Source organism: Lycium barbarum, chromosome 6, assembly GCF_019175385.1.
Source record: "Lycium barbarum isolate Lr01 chromosome 6, ASM1917538v2, whole genome shotgun sequence".
In the NCBI taxonomy this organism is placed as follows: Eukaryota; Viridiplantae; Streptophyta; class Magnoliopsida; order Solanales; family Solanaceae; genus Lycium; species Lycium barbarum.
The window spans coordinates 127,625,964-127,646,217 of record NC_083342.1 but is presented as its reverse complement, the minus strand read 5'-3'; the positions used below and the strand labels follow the sequence as shown (position 1 = coordinate 127,646,217).

Here is a 20,254-nt window from a genome sequence, read left to right as displayed (position 1 = left end):
AAAGATAAAAGTTCAACTAAAATAGTTTAAAGCAGAAAATCTTATGTTAAGATACGTGACAAATATATACTAACTAACATAAAATTGAGATAGAGGGATGCTAACTAACAATTTTAAAAAATGAGAGTCAAAGAACGATTTGAACTCAATGCTTACTGTAATTGACTCCATATAAATATTTGATTATTTGATTTAAGAAGGATTATAAATATCTAAAACATTAAACAACAAATCAAATTTCCTTTTAAGACAAAGAGAAAAATAATTCAGAATTTAAACATAAAGCTAGAAATATATAATCTAAATTACATACAAGAAAATCTGATAAAAATTGATTTAGCTCCCTTTTGGAGATAAAATAAATCAAGTTTAACAAAATTTTGATATAACCATTTCAAATTTTTAGAGTAAGTAGATAAGTACAAGTTCAATTTGAGATAAAAAGTTATATTTGAATTTTACATGCTAAAGATTAAATACAAGTTCACGTAATTTGTTGTATTTTTATTTTTATCGTAGATAAATTAACTAATGAATGTGATAAGATACTATGATATCTCAACAAATCGGATTTTATCTCTTTTTCTTTTTAGACAATATTTTTCAACAAATCATCAATTTTTATTAATAATAATAATCAAAATCTCTCTCTCTCTCTCTCTCTCTCTCTCTCTCTCTATATATATATATATATATATATATATATATAATAGGAGAGATGTAAGGAATATGGTTAAACCAAGTGACAAGCTAATAACAAGCCACTTGGCAAATTTAAAACAAAATTTACTTATAAAGTTAAATTATGTAATAACATAAACTTGAGTTGGAAGTTAACGTTTTTTAATCTATGGATAAATTTTTTATTTAAATTGCCAAGGTAACTTTTTAATATAAATTGTATTATAAATTTTTGAACGGATAAGAAGCTAAATATTGAATATTCAACCGATATCAACTACTGCTCCTACATAAAAGCTAAGTATTGTTGCTAAGTTCTTTTTACTGGGGAGACTTATCTGTTTACTTGAAGAAATTAAATTCAGATGGTAACATAATGAATCAAAATTTATCTACGTCTGTAATCAATTTTGATTATTAGTGACAAACTGGTCTTCTTTTATTTCGTTTCTTTTTAGTATTAAAAAAAATTGATTTGATCTCATCATTTCCGGATATTTCTCTCAATTCAATATATCAATTATAAGATGAGGATATCTCATAATCTTATCTTTTTTAATATGCATTGTATTTAAAAAGTATATATTTTTAACAAACTAATATGATACTTGAATTTGAATTTAAATGAAATTTGAGTTGAAGTGAATTTCCAATTTCTCTCACCTCTTTTATATATACTCCTACATTGATATACCATGTTAGGCTTCCTTCTCTTTCTTATTGATCATTAACTCTATTCATGAACTATGTTTATTGCATTCTTTATATTCTTCATTTTTCAGCAACTTTCTCTGTTTTAAAGTTTTTTTTTTTTTTTTTTTTTATATACAGATGAGTCATGGTCACTAAATTAATTTCTCTGTCTACTATATCTTGGCGTGAACTCAAGCAAGTAATATTTTTTCAGTTTAATTATTTTGTTTTTCTTGGTTTGATTTTTAGTAAAAAATGAATACATTCTATTATGTAATAAAAATAATCACTTTTTAGCTTACGTGTTTTTGTTATTATTTAACGATGGTGATGGTTTATTATTTAATCCAATTTTGGGAGGAATTTTGAATAAATTACCTAAAGGAGGAAAGAATATGCAAATTAATCATAACTGATAAGATACTACAATATCTCAAAAAAATTCCATTTCGTGCTTTTATTTACTGAACTTGCAATTATTTTAAATGTTTTGAAATTTAAGTAGTGATGTATTTTGAATATGAATCTGATTAGAAACAAGAAAAATATTTGAGTGAAACTTAAAAAGTAAATGTGAATTGGACTTGAAAGATAAAATATTTAAATTTGGATAAGGTTTGCTTATTTTTGTGTTTAGAAGAGAAAAAGAAACAAAAGAATAAGAAAAAAGGAAAGGGAAAAAAAGGGATCAGGTTAGCGTTTGATTGCATTTTATGGAGCAATTTATTTCCTGGAGGCTTGAGTACATAGTGTTTCGCTTGCAGTTTCGTTGGGAACACTGTAATAAATATTTGGTTTTAATTTTTAATATGAATATGTTATTTCTGATTTTGAATTTGAAGATAAAGATTTTAGTTTAAGAATTTTAATATGAATATGTTATTTCTATATGTTTATCTCTATCTTTATCTCTTTCCTCGCCCTATTTTATCCCCTAAAATTCGAATTAGGAGTCTACATTCACAAAGCTCAGCACGTCGTTCATTGAGAAAATGTGAGAATTTTAATTTTATTGGCTTATTATTTTTGTTACTTTATAAAGTATTTGGTTATTCTTCTTTAGCGTCAAATTCATACAAAAAATTAGAGGATAAAAATCTTATCTTTACAAGTAGTTTAGTTTTTTTTTTTTTCATTTTTTCTTAGAGAATATGCAAAGGTAAACAAAAATAAAGTTCATACTTTTCTTTGCTATATAGCTATTTAAGAAAGAGCACAATTGTTTATATCCATAACAATGATATGAAAAGAAAGATTATGTAAATCTTACGGGAAGTGGATTAAAATCAAAATCAAAATTAGCATCTGTTTGACTTGGCTTCTTTTAATTATTTTCGATTCATTTGTGCTTTAATTTGACCATTGTTTTTTTTAGTTGATTTACTAAAATTAAGACTATTGTAGTTTTAATCATAGTTGTATGATCCTATACCATAATGTATTTAAGTTAATGTCATTCCACTCAAATAAATTAATTTTACTGCTAAAGTTTGTACTTAAAAAAATAGAAAAGATATACTCCAAGATTTCTAAAAAACATATTTTGATTCAAGAAGAATCTTTCACACATGTTAATTTATTCTAAAATGGAAATATTGTTCACAATTATCAAAATTACATATATTTGAAAATTATTTTTACACTTTTACGTTATAAGTAAGATTTATTTGTTCTATAAGTATACATAAATATGTTAGAAAGAGAAAAAGAATCATAGTATTCAAAAAGGAAAACAAGAAAAAGGTTAATAATTTAGAGGATAAGAAGGTACTTAAAAGGTTCAATTGAGACCAGAGGGGTAGGGGGGTGGCTGTCAATATATTGTTCAAAGTTGGGAAAGTTGTTCGATTTTTAAAGCAAAATTGAAAGGTGAAAAATATTTTCACCAATAAAAACTATGATATAATTTTAAGCAATAGATAAAATAAAATTAATAAAACTATTATTAAAGGACTAAAAGAAATTCTATATCTATTTAAGGAACTAACATGATATTCTAGCTCTATATATAATTCGTCTTTTCTAATTTCATAGAATTCTTTTTATAAGTACATTGCATTGAGAAAGAACATGATAATTGAAATTTTGTTTAAGAAATATGATCCAATGTACTTAAATAAGCCATATAACAATTTGTCATAATTATATTTTTTAATATTTTCTGCGCATCGCGCGCGTACGAATACTAGTTAAATAAAAAAGGTTGTGGTAGAATTTCGAATTTGCACCCATGAAATTTGAATCATGCATCCACCTGTGCCATATATATATATGCCTCCCATATGTATCTTGATTGATCATCTCAAGTAATCAAAACAAGAGGGACTCCACTTTGATCACCCTAGAGATAATGGACAGCAGGAGATGCAAATGCCAGTGGTGCGGCATGAAGATGGCAGCTCCCTTTGGAGCACAAACAATTAGCTGTCCAAGGTGCCAATCTGTTACACAACTCCAACCCGCAAGAAACAATGGCTTTGCAAATTTCCCCACTGGCAATAACAATATGAGCCAAGGATTTCCAGCTTTTCCTACAAGGCCAGGAAGGATGAGTCCAAATGCTTATAATTCTCAGCCTCAACAATTCAACATGTCAACGCAGATTAACAATATGCGACCTTCATCAGTACATGGACGAAAACGAGCAGTTCTGTGCGGAATTAATTACCGTGGGCATCCCAAGAGTCTGAAGGGAAGCATTAATGACGTTTTATGCATGAGATATTTTCTGGTCGAGAAGTTGGGATTCCCAAATGCATCAGTGATTGTCCTTACAGGTACGTGTGATTGATCACCTACGATTCAGCACTAGAAAATAAATGTTAATTTTAGTATTCTCCTAGTCTTGTATTTTAAGGATTTTGCATATCCCTACACAAAACCATTTAATAGCCTTAGTCTAACATGTAATACATAAAATTTGCAGAGGATGAGAAAGATCCATACAAGTATCCAACCAAGGCCAATATCAGATCAGCCCTACGTTGGCTTGTTCATGGTTGTCAGCCAGGAGATTCACTAGTGTTCCACTATTCTGGCCATGGCTCACAAGTACCGGACTTTGATGGGGATGAGATTGATGGGCATGACGAATCACTATGCCCCGTTGATTATGAAACAAAAGGAGGGATACTAGATGATGAGATCAATGGTACTATTGTTAGGCCTTTACCGCGTGGAGCCACACTTCATGGCATAATTGATACATGCTTCAGTGGGACTTTCCTAGATTTGCCCTTTATGTGCAGAATAAACAGGTTATTGATGAACTAATCCTTTTGGTTATTGATCAAGCAATGAAACTTCATATCAAGTTATAGTAAAAGTGGTATGGCAAACTGTTTTCAAGCAGGGCAGGAAACTTTATGTGGGAAGACCATCAGATCAGCTACTACAAAGGTACAAGAGGGGGAACAGCAATCTCTATCAGTGCCTGTGACGACCATCAAAATTCTGGAGATACAACAGTTAGTATTTGTAAATGCTTATTCCTATACTGACTTTAAAATCTCTAAACAAATAAAAAGACTCCTGACAAACACCAAATCGATGGAAGTGTACTAACACGACTAAGCTGTAATCATAATTGGTTCATATTACCTGTATGGGTCTTTTACTTCTATTGTGTTCTGTTATGTACTGAGCCGCGTGGATTTTAAAATATTATAGATATGTTCACTTTTAACACCTTCAATCATCAAATTGTCGCACCTTGAATTTATGCAGGCTTTCACAGGTGTTGCATCGGGTGCCCTGACTTATAGTTTCATCCAAACTTTGGAGCAAGAGCCTAAATTGACTTATGGACGCTTACTCATGAGTATGCACTATAAGATCCATGAAGCACAGAAAGGAATGGGCCTCAATGGTGCAAATGAAACTCAGGTATGCTTCTTTGAGATTGTTAAAAAAAATTAGTGCAAAATCGCATCATCGTTGTTCTTGTCTAATGCACTTTATTGGTCTTGCCCAGAAGCCTCAACTATCCTCGTCTGAGCAGTTTGATATTCACTCAAAGATGGTGGCTATATAGGAACTTAAAGTATCCAACTCCAGCCTGAGTACAACTTCCCTGGAATAATCTTGTTGTACTAATAAATCTCAACACTTTTATCTTATTGTAATTGATTTCAACAGTTCCTTTTACCATCGCGTGTAGAAGCGTAGATTCACTCATATAGTATTGTTCTGGTGTGAATCTTGATCGTGTATGTTAGTTATGTAAACCTTATCAATAACAGTGAATAAACTTCCAGATGGAAATTTGCTCAGAACAGCTCGTCTACAACTACATGTTATCATGTCCTTTATGTCATGAATCTATCTTCTTCCATGTATATCGATGCAAACCATATCACAAGATTCTGTCAAAAGTTCCTATAGAAGATGTGCAGCGTGGTTTTTTTTGGAACACAGAAGCCTATTTTATTGTTAACGATGTATTTGAAAAGATAGACGGTGAAGATATATGTCTTGCTCTGTATAATCAGATAAATTTGCAGGGCACTTCACACTTGAAACTGATAGATAAACCAGAAATGAATGTTTTTCTTCCTTGTCCATTGATTATACAACCATATTATCTGTCATAACTCCTATAGAAGATATTGCAGCACTAATCCTATTAAATCACACAATGCCTGACTTTTCTTTTTTGATATCAAATAATGCCTGATTTTATTGGTGTTAACGGTACATAAAAGCGATAAATGATGAGGATAGATGTCTCTGTGAAAAATTAAAGTTAATTTTTTGGAAGGAAAAATATCATAAATATTTAGAAGAGTTTATAGAAAGTTATATTGTAATATCTTTGATATATATACTTAGGAAATGTCTAGAAATTCTAGACACTTAGATATTTATAGTTGAGGATAGAATTATCTAGATCCTTTTGTATCTAGAATAATATCATGATAGTCTAGAATAGTGGTAGGAGATAAGAGTAACTAGATTTTTCTTTTGGATGTATCTAGAATAATATCTAGAAGCATCCCTAGACAAGTATAAATACGGGTGACATTAAGCATTTGTAATCAACCCAGACAAAACTCAATTGTAACTCAATTCAAGCCAATTCAAGAGAGTCTTCTTTCATTACAAAGTTCTCCTTTCCAAAGTTTCCTCTTCTTTAGTTGAATCTTCCGATCTCAGTTAACGATCTTGGGCTAGCAGAAGGTTTCCCCGATTTACTTTTCTTCTGCTATATTTCTCTACAGTCTCGTTTCTGTATAACAAGTTAAAATTGAAAGGGAACTTCATACTTAGATAAATGATAAATGAACCGAACTAGAGACTTCATTTCTATTCAATTATCCAACACTTACCCCGATAGCGGACATGACTAGAGCAAAACCAGTTCAAGAAAACTAGTCTGCTCATTTGCTGTAAGTATAAAAACTTTATAAACAACTATCAAACGTTCATATGCAACTTTATAAACACTATCAAACGTGCATATGCAACTTAAGAGTGCTTTCGACTTATAAATGGTACAAGAGGAAGAATAATTACAAGACATAACTAACTGAGAGACATTTTCATTTGGACCTTCAACGACAGTGTCCTCCTAAGAGCAATTCCTACATCCCGGAAACCGATGGACCAGATAGAGGAATTAACACAGTGATAAAATCTTTTCCTCCACTTACCCATTAGAGACCCATTCCTTGCCAGAAATATGGGTCTTCAAGTATCTAGAATCGATCTAACCAAAGGTTTTTCGCAGAAAATTCAGTGAAGCAAGAGCTTACGAGAAGCTGTGCACCAGCGAGTGTAGCAATCGTGGAGGTTGGGCCAGTCAGAAGAAGGGCAATAGGTGAAATGGTGAAGCTAAAAGGACAACACCTTTTCTTGCTCCTCTTCTTGTTCTAATGTCTCTATCATCTGCTGTAGTACTCTTTCAAGGTCAGCGCTTTCGCCAATACTCAAGACTGGAGACCGTCGCTTGCTCGACATAGCAAAGGAAGCCATGACATCAGTTTGTGCCATGACATCAGTTTGAACATTTATATGTTCAAATCCCAGGAATCGTTCCTAGAGTTTCAAATTCCATGAACTTTTCGAATTCCAGCATTATTTGTCAGAGTTTCGAAACAGTGCTGGGGGTTTTCGTGTTTTTGCCAGGGTTATTTTTGTTCAGATATTATTTTTGCATTAAAAAATGGCCACTTTCTAATTACATTTGAAATAGTGGCTAAACTTTGATTGCGGGCTCAAACACTGAGTCACTGACCACCCCGCCTAATTTTTACTAAGTAGCTGTTTGGACATGCGATATGAAATTATGATTTCAAATCAGTGTTTATTTATGCAATTTGCATAAAATTTCAACTTCAACTTCATATATGATTTTAAATCCTAAATCATCCAAAAAAGCATGATTTGAGATTCCAAACCATGATTTCAAATTTTTTAAATATAAAACTTGACCCATAAATTTATATTTTGTAAAAAAATATTCATAAGTTGGTAGATATATTCACCAACCATGTTTACCAACTATTTATATCAAATATTAAAAAATTTGTAAGATGATAGTATATTTATAACAAATTTACTCTTATCAACCATGTGAGAGGATTATATTAAAGAGTAGTTACACTACAATTCATGTTTAATTTTCCTTTTTACTGAATTAAAGTTTGATCAATTGATGTTGTATTCTTTAGAAAAGCCTTCTAGTAGCGCATTAATTTTGTTATGAACTATGATTTGGTCATTGTATAAGATTGTATAAGAATTGGGAAAATTTGTTGGTTTTCACAACTTGTGGGATTTTTATCTCTACAAGAAAAAATACAACTAAAGAAATTCAAATTGCCTGTCCAAACAAAACTTCAATTTCAGATCACTGATTTCATATCATGTCCAAACGGCTCCTAAGATCTCCGCCATGGATTCATTTTCTTAGTGGCTGGCTGGCAATATTACTTTTCTACAACCAAAAGACGAAACAAGATCATTAAGAAAGATTATTTTCTCTTAATTTAACAATCCCTCAGGCAGCGAAATTCGGATTCTGAAAAATATTAATTCTTCATGAAACACTAATATGATTCCTTGACTAGCTAAAATAGCAATGAAATACCAATTTACACGAAAAATTAGCATCCGATGCAACCAGAAAGTTGACGTTTATATTCTCAAACAGTTAAAACAACATTCCCTTGCAATACTCTGATCAAAAACCTAACTCATTCAGAGACATTGTGTTTGATTCCATAAAGTTGTTACTGTTCTTCTTTTTATTCAGTATCAATATTGTAACATTTTCCTAACACGCGTTTCGTTTCAAAATTCTAAAACGAATGATTCATTAGAAGAGTATAGTGAACATGTGGACTAATTCTCAATACAATACATTCAAAGGGATAAGCACACAGGAAAATTAAAGAAATTTTCAAGAATATAATACCGAGTCATGAAAAAAGATTATACGTTAACAATACAAGATGAATATATCATATGCCGAAAGGCGCAAATAGACGGATTCGTTGTTTCTCCATCACCAGTCTACAACAGAAAGAGAATAAAGCTTTTGCTGATTGGACATACAAAATACGTACTTAATATTTTTCCTAAATATATGTGTTCATTAAGTTTCTTGGAAGTGCTTAATTGCCCACTTTGAGAGATATCGATATGGGATTAATTTGGTCACTTAACTTTTAATTTATTACTCTCTGCGGTCCAAAATAATTGAGATTTTAGACTTGGGCACCCAGATTAAAAATTTACTTACTCCTCAAAATTAAGAGTTGTATTGACTAAAATATTTTTAATTATGAGGGGCTCTGAAACAATAACAAGCATTAAATTTATTCGTTGAATTAAGAATGTGTCAAGGGTTAATTTGGAAAAAGAATTAAATACCTTATTGATAAACTAAAAACCTCAATTATTTTGGACCAGCTTTGAGAGACTAAATCCTCAATTATTTTGGATCGGAGGGAGTGCACTGAAATCAGAAATTAGTTCTTGAAGCGAAAGAGTAATTCAATGATGTTTATATACATCACTAAATATCATTGTAAAAAAAGTCAAAAAATGTTAAAATTCAATTTGGGAAAATACAAGTAAATAGTCACTCAATAACTAATAATTATTGTATCAAATGTGACACGACTTAGGGGGAAAAAAACTTCTAATCTAGCTAAAAGAAATCGATGATTCGCCACATGGCAAGGGACATTAGCTTGCATCAGAAAACGAGTTACTTTTTTAAGTGTTATCACAATATTATGTATGGTGAGTTGTTGACGTAGACATGTAGTTATACTTACATGGTAAATCTATAAGCATAATAACCTAAATTTCTCGATATCTTCCTAGTTTCTACATTATAAAGGCATAATTGCGTTAATTTTTTGATATACGAACAGCTTTATGATTTTGGTGCAAGCAACAAGGTGAAAGCTTACTGTTGTTGCTGCTGGTAGAGTTAGGGCTCATCCAAACTCATTAGTTTTAGCTCAAAAATCATAAATTGTGTAAGTGTTAAAAGATTCACTAAATGAGTATTATAAGTAATAGATTTTGGATTCATAAATAAATGGATTGTGATAGTATTTCTATTGGCACCCTTAAAGTTTCAATGCACCCACCTTTGCGCATATATATAAAATATATATACACGCCGAATAAGTGATCAACATTACTGAAATTAGAATTGTCCTGATTCCTCCTACTATGAATATCTTTCACCTTTTGATTTGAATCTTCACTGGTATTTTCAGTGGGACCAAGACTGCCTATTAGTTTATTTAGCCCATACCTGCGTTCGAACTCCTTAAATAACATTGAATTAAATCGCCATTTTCCATCCTATATGAATCTTGACCGATCCTCTCAAGTAGTCAGTAGTCACAACAAGAACTCCACTTTGATATCTCTTGATCAGCCTGCTATTTCACCCTTCGTATAATGGACAGGAGGATATGCAAATGCAAGTGGTGCGGCATGATTATAGCAGCTCCCATTGGAGCACAAACAATCACCTGTCCAAGGTGTCAATCTGTTACACAACTTCAACCTCCAAGAAACAACAGCTTTGCTAATTTCCCCACTCCCAATAACAATATGAGACCAGAATTTCCAGCTTTTCCTGCTAGGCCCGGAAGGATGAGTCCAAATCCTAATAATTTCCCTACTGCCAATAACAATATGAACCCAGAATTTCCAGCTTATCCTGCCAGGCCAGGAAGGATGAATCCAAATGCCAATAGTAGTAATTTCCCCACTGCCGATAATAATATGAGCCCAGGATCTCCAGCTTACCCTGCAAGGCCAGGAAGGATAAATCCAAATGGTAATAGCAATAATTTCCCCACTGCCGATGACAATATGAGTCCAGGATTTCCAGCTTATCCTGCAAGGCCAAGAAGGATGAGTCCAAATACTAACAATATCCAGCCTCAACAATTCAACATTATGTCACCACAGATTAATAATATCCGAGCTCCTACAGTGCATGGACGAAAACGAGCAGTTCTGTGCGGAATTAATTACCGTGGCCATCCGAAGAGTCTGAAGGGAAGCATTAATGATGTCTTATCCATGAGATATTTTCTGGTCAACAAGTTGGGATTCCCAAATGCATCAGTAATTTTCCTTACAGGTATGTATTGTCATCTTTTTGAACGTCTCATTTAATTAACATTCCACTAGTGCAGACAGTCAAGGTAGAATTGAGCAGTAATAAGTTAACCACATGTAATACATAATTTGCAGAGGATGAGAAAGATCCATACAAATACCCAACCAAGGCCAATATCAGATCAGCCTTACGTTGGCTTGTTCATGGTTGTCGGCCAGGAGATTCACTAGTGTTCCACTACTCTGGTCATGGGGCACGAGTACGAGACCGTGATGGTGATGAGATTGATGGGCATGATGAATCATTGTGCCCTGTTGATTATGAGACAGAAGGAAGAATACTAGATGATGAGATCAACAGTACCATTGTAAGGCCTTTACCATGTGGAGCCACACTTCATGGTATAATTGATGCATGCTTTAGTGGAACTTCCCTAGATTTGCCCTTCGTTTGCAGAATAAACCGGTTAGTGATGAACAAATCCTTTTGATCATGCTATGAAACATCACATTAAGCTATAGTAAAAGTAGTACTATGTCATAATGTTTTCAAGCAGGGCAGGATACTTTAAGTGGGAAGACCATCGGATCAGCTCATACAAAGGTACCAGAGGGGGCACAGCAATCTCTATCAGTGCCTGTGACGACCATCAAAGTTCTGGAGATACAACGGTTAGTACTTTAAAATGCAAATCACACACTTCTTTAAAATCTCTAAACAAATTAAAAAAGACTCATGGCAAACACCAAAGTAATGTAAGTATACTAACACGACTAAGTCTTAATCATTGTCTTGCCTGTATCGCTCTTTTACTTCTGTTGTGTTGTGTTATGTACTAAGAGACATGGATTTAGACAGATTATTGATTTGTTCAGTTTTAGCACACCTTCAATCATCAAAATGTCCGCACCTTGGATATATGCAGGCATTCACAGGCGTTCCAATGGGTGCACTGACTTATAGTTTCATCCAAACGTTGGAGCAAGAAACTAAATTGAGTTACGGACGCTTAATTATGCGTATGCACAATAAGATTGATGAAGCACAGAAAAGACTAGGCCTTAATGGTGCAAATGAAACTCAGGTGCGCTTCTACAAGATTGTCAAAAAAAAACTTCAGTGCAGTATTGCATCATTGTCGTACTTGTCTAATGCATTTTATTGGTCTTGACCAGGAGCCTCAACTATCCTCGTCTGAGCCGTTTGATATTCACTCGAAGCTGGTGGCTATATAGGAGCTTAAAGTATCCAACTCCAGTCTGAGTACAACTCCCCTAGCATAATCTCGTTGTACTTACAAATTTCAACACGCCCTTTTACCATGACGTGTAGATTTACTTGTAGTATTGTTCTGGTCTGAATCTTGATCGTGTTTTTACCTTATGTAAACTTTACCATTAACACAAAACAAACTTCCAGATGGAAATTTACTCAGAACAGCTTGTCTAAGCTACATGTCACATCCTTTATGTCGTGAATTTGCAGCAGAGCTTGCCATTTTGAAAAGGGCGTGGAAGATAATTGGAAATTTAAAGGAACCCTTTTACATGAAGGCTAGAAATCACCACATCCCTGCTACATCATACATATAGTCTTTAGTTTCTAAAAGATTAAATATGCACTAACCTGTTAATAGATTTTACACAAGATCCCAGGGTCTCCTGATTTATATAGGTACAAGTATACAATAGTTTAGTTGTTATCCTATAAAGAATTTTCGACAGAACTTAGTTATTAGGGGATGTTTCTATATTGATATATCACAAACGAAGTGAGCACCAGAATAATAAAACTTCGATATGTTAGGAAACTAGAAGAGAAGTCAATGTAATCTGCAGGAAAGAACATTTGAGGCCTAAAATTAAATAAACTAGTCTGCTCAATTTGCTGTAAATTCAAGCACTTTATAAACACTATCAAACGTGCATATGCAACTTAAGCGTGCTTTCGACTTGTAAATTGAAATAGAGGAAAAATAATTACAAGACATAGCTAACTGATACACATCTTTCTTTGGACGGATGGACCTTCATAGGCATTTTCCTGCTAAGGAGCAAAACCCACATAAACTGATGGACCAGATAGAGGAGTTAACAAAGCAATATAATCTTTTCCTCCACTTCCCATTAGAGACTCCTTCCATGCCAGAAAGATGGGACTCCAAGTATTTAGAATCAAATCTAACCCGATGTGTTTTCCATAGAAATTTCAGTGAAGCAACAGCTTACGAGAAGCTGTGCACCAGCGAGTGTAGCAATCATGGAGGTTGGGCCAGTCAGAAGACGGGCAATAGGTGAAATGGTGGAGCCAAAGGGACAACACCTTTTCTTGCTCCTCTTCTTGTTCCAATGTCCCTATGATCTGCTCTAATATTCTTTCAAGCTCAGCCCTTTCGCTAATACTCAGAACTGGAGTGTCTGTACCGTTGCTTGCTCGACATAGCAATGGCAACCATGACATCAGCATATTCATGTTTGTCCGCCTGAGATGTTCTTCTTCATGCTCTGCGTCTTTTCCTATTTCTCTGGATTGTTTGAATAAGAACGCTTGAAAGAGCACAAAAACATAAAGAGAAATTCAGATCATGGCGCTTTTACTATCCCAAAAAACAATTAAAGAAGACAGATGGTGGTAACATTATATCATGCCAAATATCAATTCAGATAGCATCTACTTCTTGATTGCAGTCTACTCCTATTGACTGGAATATCTACCAGAAAAAAGATGAGAAAGACAAGGAAAACAATACGAAAGACACTGCTCTTGCAATACGAAAGATGTTTTGAAGGGAAATGCGAGGCTGTACAATGCAAAATGTATAGATGTCTGCAACATTATCTTTTTGGAATGATATTAAAGTTGTCAATGATGGCTCTCTCTTAGACTTTATAGACTCCTTTTACATGTAATTCAGCACCTGTTTGGTTCTGTTTCCGTTGTTAAGCTTATCATCCTGATCAAAAAGATCAGATGTAGCAATGTATCATCAGTTTTCAGTCAAAGCTATCTTCTATCTTCCACTACTCAAACAAATGCACAATGATTTTCAGGTATTTCTTTTTAAAATTCTCCTCCCATCAGTTGGCACTAATCCATTTGTTGTGCAAATGCTTTTCACTTAAATGGTTATGCGTCACAAATTTTAGAAAAATCACAATAAAAGACTTCTCAGAAAGGGTTAATTAGATGGTAGAACCAACACTTAATCTCATGCACAGGAAAGCATTCAGGCTTATGAAGTTGCTACTACTAGACGAGTATAGACATTTGGATATACTAATTCGCTAGATGAGTTCTCTGGACATATTTTGTTCTGTTCAGATAACAACAACAACAACAACTATACTTCAATTCCAAACAAAATTAGAACTTGCAATGAGAGAATATTGGATAGACAATTACCTGAAACCTTAACAAGAGATCCCTGAAGCCGCGGTTCAGCAGAAAGAGCAAGGTAAGCCACATGTGAAGCCGAAGCCCACATATAAACAGCTTCATCAGCACAACCACAAGCTTCCATCTTCTGAGCAAGCCATAGCAACTCCGCTGCCAGCTTCTCAGCCGAGCACCCAAATTGGCCCATCTGGTTCCTCGCCCTACCACGCTGCCACATAACGTCACCATAATACCTAATCGCCCTCAATCCACGTGTCAACTTACTAACATAATCCCCACCATCACGGGCCCCACCATCTTCTTCTGCCACCATGGCAGATTCCAGCTGGCTAAGCGTCCTTGTAAAAGCTGATGACAAAGCCACGCAATTCACTTCCCTTAAAGTTTCGTTACCTGACAAGAAGGATAGTTAAGTACTGTTATTATATATTTATGCACATGGTATGCATCTATTATTTTGGCGTAAACACCCGGTGCGGATAAATTTTTTTGCTGCACCCCCCACCGACAAAATGATCTCAGGGTTATGATTTCGAGTCTGCAATAGCTCCAACAAAGGGGAATCAAAGGGGAGGGGAATAAAAATATATTAAAAAGAAAAAGCTTCATTACCTTCTAGAAGATTCTCATTAATTAACCTCTCGGCTAATGACCTAACCACTTCATATTTTCTTGAACTTACAGGAATATCATTAACAATTGATAATACTTGTGTTAAGGCTCTTGATATCCCTGATTCTGCACTGCCGTTCACGGTGGCCGGAGAATAAAAGGGGGTAATCTCAGCCTTTTTATTTGAAGGATTTAGTGAAGGGAATAAAGAAGGTAAAAGGTGAAGAAAGAAGAGAAAAGCTGAAATAAGGAAATAACGTATGTTTTCAAGAAGTTTGTATTTTTCTGCTAAGATGATGAAAGGTTTATCAGCGAATATAAAAGCTGATGTTAATATGTTTCTTAGAAGCAAAGGAGCTATGGAGGAAGAACTACTTTCAGTCATGGCTTCTTGGTTGGAAATTTGACAATAATGAGAAATTTGAGGGCCAAGAAAACGCATTATATGCAAAAACGGGTCGGGTTGAGCAACTTAATGGTGCCCCGGGAAGAAACAAGGTGATAAAGACAAATCAGGGGTGATTTATTTTGGACCGTAAAAAAACTGTATGCAAATTTTCCTAGGTTGCTGTTGTTGCCAGTTGATTTTCCTGGAATATTCTTTCAAATCAACAAGGTTGTTAGAAAAGAAAAATTACTGGAAGAATGGTCCTATGCTAATACTGTGATTCTGAATACCTATATAAATTGAGGAAAGGAAAACTGAATGGGGTATTGAATAAATAGAGTCAATTTGCTACTTTTAAGGCAAACGAGATTTTAGGTTAATGGTCAAGATTTGAATAATGAGAGTAACTCCCCACACCGCTAGTTGGTAATCAATACTCTCTATATTTATGCTAGTTTTTACCGATAAAAAAAAAACCAGCACATGTGATTGTAGCGCAAAAAAAAAAAATTGAACCAAATTAGTAGAAAAAGAACATTAGTAACTTTCACGCACTAAATTAGTGTGAAAGGATCAAACTGTAAAAATGCAACTTAGGCCTTTCACCAAACTGCAAAAATGCAACTTGGGCCTTTCACGCACCAATTTCGTGTGTGAAGGAGGTCAACAAAAAGCCGACCCCTCCTTCCCCACCACAGATCCCGACTATTTCAGCCCACCACTGCCCGCCATTGATGCCGTTTTCAGGTGGTCCCCAACCCCCAAAACGCTATTTTCTTATTGTTTTTCAATCCAAGACTCAATATTCTTGGTATATTGAAGTGTAGGAACAAGTTTCTAAGGTTAGATTTTGGAATAGAGCGGCGCGGAGCTCATTTTGAAAACTCAAAAACACCTTCATTCTAGGTATTTTACTACGAATTTTTTATTACATTGCTAAATATATTATTACCTTAGGTATGGTGGGAGGGATCTATGGTGGATTGCGCATTTTTTTTTTGCACGTTGTTGGGCAGTCCGCACCCACTGCCACTGCCCCCTTTAATTTTTTTTATTAATTAGTTAATTATTTATTGCTTGTTTATTTAGTATTTGTTAATTGTTCGATTAGCGACTTAACTATTTATTAATTGTTAGACTAGCTATTTCAATTGTTAGACTGGCTAATTATTTATTTAGTTTTTGCTAAGCCAATTGTTTATTTGTTAATAATTTCTTAATTATTTCATTAGTTAATTAATTGTTTATTTGTTAAATATATGATAATAATTTATTAATTTTTTGATTAGTTTCTTAATTGTTTATTTATTAAATATATGATAATAACTTGTTAATTATTTGATTAGTTAGTTAATTGTTTATTTATTAATTATTTATACTAATTGTATGCTAACTAATTGTTAATTATTTGACTTATTAATTTTTAATCTTTATATTTTAGGATTGAAAACCCTTAGTTTAGGATTAATAAAATTTTCGATAAAAGATTACATAACTAATATTACTTGTTAATGATTGATTTAAAATACGTAAAACAGATGGGTCACCACAATCCTTAATATAATTTTCGATAAAAGATTACATAACTAATATTACTTGTTAATGATTTATTTAAAATACGTAAAACAGATGGGTCACCACAATCCTTAATAAAATTTTCGATAAAAGATTACATAACTAATATTACTTGTTAATGATTGATTTAAAATACGTAAAACAGATGGGTCACCACAATCCTTAATAATTTTTTTGATAAAAGATTACATAACTAATACTACTTGTTAATGATTGATTTAAAATGCGTAAAACAGATGGATCACCCCCCTCTTGATCCGGGGCCCTTCGATCGAGAGTTACTGTATCTTCAGCCCGAGCATAGGTCGCAACATATATGGACATCCGACCTGCAGCCTGAGTTTCAGGTCCGTACCCGGTTAGGGGACTCAGTATGAGAGATCTTAGCTGCTCGCCCCCCACATCCTCGTGTCCTGGATATACCACGTCGGGGTAGTATCTACCGGTGCGTCAAAGTTGGTCTGGTACAGCACGATAGGTCGCTAGTGACGACATTGATTGAGAGGTGGTGACCGGAGACGCACACATTTCATCTCCGCACTGGTGAGGCTACCATTATCCTTCAGGATGTGGAGGTCATTTATGGGCTACAGGTTGATGGAAGCCCATTGTATATTGAGGAGCCTCCTGTGTTGCCGCCTTACCAGGATGAGTTGACTAGGCTCACCGGTTTCGCGGCTCTGGATGGTCAACTTTCAAGCAGGTTGTGGAGCGATTTGTTGTTAGGACAAGGCAGGCCAGAGCGATATTAGCCGACGGCAGGAAATGGATACCAAAGCCCTTCAAAAATATGGAGCATTATAGGAAAAAATGTGAGCATCACCAAATGACCGAGTATGATCCAATTCAATATGTGTATGAAGTTAGGACGGGTTATTACAACGGTAAGGGTGGAAACGTGCATACCGTTTATGAGGCAACAAGAACATGCACTTGTGGTAAGTGGCAAACATACCACATGTCGTGTTCTTATGCTGTCAAGTGCTTCGAGAGAATGAGAAAAACGGTAACAAGTTATGTGGCGGGGGAATACAAGGTCCACAGTTACCTTAGAGCATATTCCGGTCAATTCCACTCACTTGGTAATGAAGCTTATTGGCCAAACGAGCCGTTTTCGATGGTTGCTAACAAGGATTACATCAGGAAATTGGGCATTAACTCACGGAATCGTAGACCCAATCAAATGGATGTTAGTGAAAGAACTTACTCTCGCAAGTGCTCTACATGTAAGCAATATGGCCATGACAAGCGTTCGTGTGGGCAATAAGGCCGTGGTAGTACAAGCACGTCTCGAAGTAATAGAGCTTCTAGAACTTGAAGATTGTATTGTTATTGTAATTTATTATTGTATTGCTTTAAATTAGTATTGTAATTAAATGAAATGAATTATTTTTTAATTAGTATAAACCTCTCGTATTGGATGAATTATTATTAAATCAAATATTTATATTTGTACATTCAAATATAATAAAACACTTAAATCAAAACCCTATAAATATGCTAAGTTTCAAAACTTACTTCGGAGCACTTTAGAACCCCTAAAACGATGATCCAAACGTTTAGGTGGACTTGATGTAATGAACCGATATTATTGTACACAAAAAAAGATATTAAGTTTTATATAAAATATTGATATTTTGGGATTTTGAAACATGACTAATCTTTGTCCAAAGTATGAAAAAAAACGTGATTTGAAAGGTAACACCAAAACAAAAACAAAAAACAAAAAAAGGCTCCTTCACGCACGAAATTGGTGCGTGAAAGGCCCAAGCTGCATTTTTGCAGTTTGGTCCTTTTACGCACTAATTTAGTGCGTGAAACCTACTAATGTTTTTTTTTCTTTTGTGCTAGTTTGGTTCAACTTTTTTTTTTTTTGCGCTATAAAAGTCGCGGATTCGATTATTTATCTTATACTCTTATTGGTCAAAGAATCAGGGGGAGATTCACATTCATGCAAGGATATTCTTCTAAGTAGTAAAAATATTCTAACTAAAGATATGTACATTAAATATTGAACCACTTGACAGACAGAAGCACTACAGTTGTGGTCAAAATTGGAATATTATATTGAAATCGGCAGCCGGGAAACAACTAAACTGACATATATAATCTCACCAATTAGTGTAATACATATTGGAAACTATTGCCATTTGCAAATGGCAGGTAAAGTCAAACCTTAGCAGCATTTTTGTTGAGTCCAAAATTAAATAACTGGGGCTCAAAAATGTTGTGTTTTGCTGGTTTAAGAAGAATGTAAACTTGTAGATGTCCAACCTGTTAATACAACTTGAAAATGTCAAACTTTTTTCTCTTTGATTTTAAATATGTTTGTGAAATATTTTCACTATTAAAAGGTTGTAATTTATAGTATTTTATGTAGTTTTCTAAATTTTGAATATTTCTTTTTTCTTTTAGAAAATAAAGATAAAGCATGCTAAATGAATATGATACGTTGCCTATCTTTTTGGTATACTTACATCAGCGGTGGTGGGTGGGAAATTGATTACAGCCAGAAGAACCATATGAAGATATCTTTCCATTACAGCTATTTATTACGTGAGCTTTAGCCTATGACTACTTGACACGTCAATGACATCGTTTTCTTATTTTGACACAGCCACATAAAACCTAAGATTATTGACTTGTTCGATAGGATTCATTGACCATTACAGCTAAGATTATTGGCTTGTTCCATAAGGATTCATTGACAATCCACTTATGGTACGTCCGAAACAAGTTTTTATACTTGATTAGGTTTAAGTTGAGCTGCTAATTTACTTGTTTCTCTAATTTGTATGAGTAATTAATTCTTCTATGTTTTTTGATACCTTAAGAAATAAGAAGTACTCGGAGTTGTCACACCTCCAAGAGAAGCTCTTTTTCTCTATTTAGTGGCGCATTAGATTTCTTAAGATTGACAGAAAGTATTTTAACGTCAATTAATTCAGAACTCACTAATTTTAAGTTCATTGCAAAACTCAAACTTTTGATCAACTCAGAACTCCAACGTCTGGAATGTACGTAAAACAAAACAGAGTTAAAATATACATTCAGAGATTTATATGAAGAAATAGCGCCTCAAGCCATTCCTTTTACAATGTTAACAACTGTAGGGAAGGGGGTGGGGGAATGCCAGAAACAAGGAACATATTTATTTGCACCCATGTTCGCACCAAACTAATAAATACATTACATGTATTTTTTAAATAAATTTTTATCACCTAACGATCTGTCGATACCATCACCAAATCCATTTTACGCAACGAAGCCAAAAGACGTTGAATTTTTGGTATTACCAGTGACTTAAATGT

At 33.9% G+C, this 20,254-nt stretch overlaps 3 protein-coding genes across 7 annotated transcripts; 2 read left to right on the top strand and 1 right to left on the bottom strand.

Moving 5' to 3' along the window:
* Positions 1 to 3,663: 3,663 nt before the first annotated feature.
* On the top strand, positions 3,664 to 5,648 carry LOC132598796 (metacaspase-3-like). 4 transcript variants are annotated; one of them, XR_009566678.1, is made up of 5 exons: positions 3,664 to 4,151; positions 4,301 to 4,631; positions 4,727 to 4,851; positions 5,101 to 5,259; positions 5,351 to 5,648. XR_009566678.1 is itself a non-coding variant. In XM_060311890.1 (5 exons), the coding sequence occupies exons 1-5, from the start codon at positions 3,725 to 3,727 to the stop codon at positions 5,405 to 5,407; spliced, it is 1,089 nt and encodes a 362-aa protein (XP_060167873.1). In that variant the 5' UTR covers positions 3,665 to 3,724; the 3' UTR covers positions 5,408 to 5,648. The 4 variants fall into 4 exon arrangements, 2 of the variants coding, with proteins under 2 accessions (XP_060167873.1, XP_060167872.1); XR_009566677.1 differs by having other exon boundaries at positions 3,665 to 4,151; positions 5,348 to 5,648; XM_060311890.1 differs by having other exon boundaries at positions 3,665 to 4,151; positions 4,727 to 4,841.
* Positions 5,649 to 9,970: 4,322 nt separating this feature from the next.
* LOC132598793 (metacaspase-3-like) lies at positions 9,971 to 12,656 on the top strand. Of its 2 annotated transcripts, XM_060311887.1 has the most exons (5): positions 9,973 to 10,993; positions 11,107 to 11,437; positions 11,529 to 11,643; positions 11,898 to 12,056; positions 12,148 to 12,656. In XM_060311887.1, the coding sequence occupies exons 1-5, from the start codon at positions 10,300 to 10,302 to the stop codon at positions 12,205 to 12,207; spliced, it is 1,359 nt and encodes a 452-aa protein (XP_060167870.1). In that variant the 5' UTR covers positions 9,973 to 10,299; the 3' UTR covers positions 12,208 to 12,656. The 2 variants fall into 2 exon arrangements, with proteins under 2 accessions (XP_060167869.1, XP_060167870.1); XM_060311886.1 differs by having other exon boundaries at positions 9,971 to 10,993; positions 11,898 to 12,656.
* A 177-nt stretch (positions 12,657 to 12,833) lies between these two features.
* LOC132598795 (uncharacterized) lies at positions 12,834 to 15,763 on the bottom strand. Its single transcript, XM_060311888.1, has 3 exons — positions 14,981 to 15,763; positions 14,375 to 14,761; positions 12,834 to 13,518 (listed from the first exon to the last, which is right to left on the bottom strand). The coding sequence occupies exons 1-3, from the start codon at positions 15,420 to 15,422 to the stop codon at positions 13,181 to 13,183; spliced, it is 1,167 nt and encodes a 388-aa protein (XP_060167871.1). The 5' UTR covers positions 15,423 to 15,763; the 3' UTR covers positions 12,834 to 13,180.
* Between the last annotated feature and the right edge of the window lie 4,491 nt (positions 15,764 to 20,254).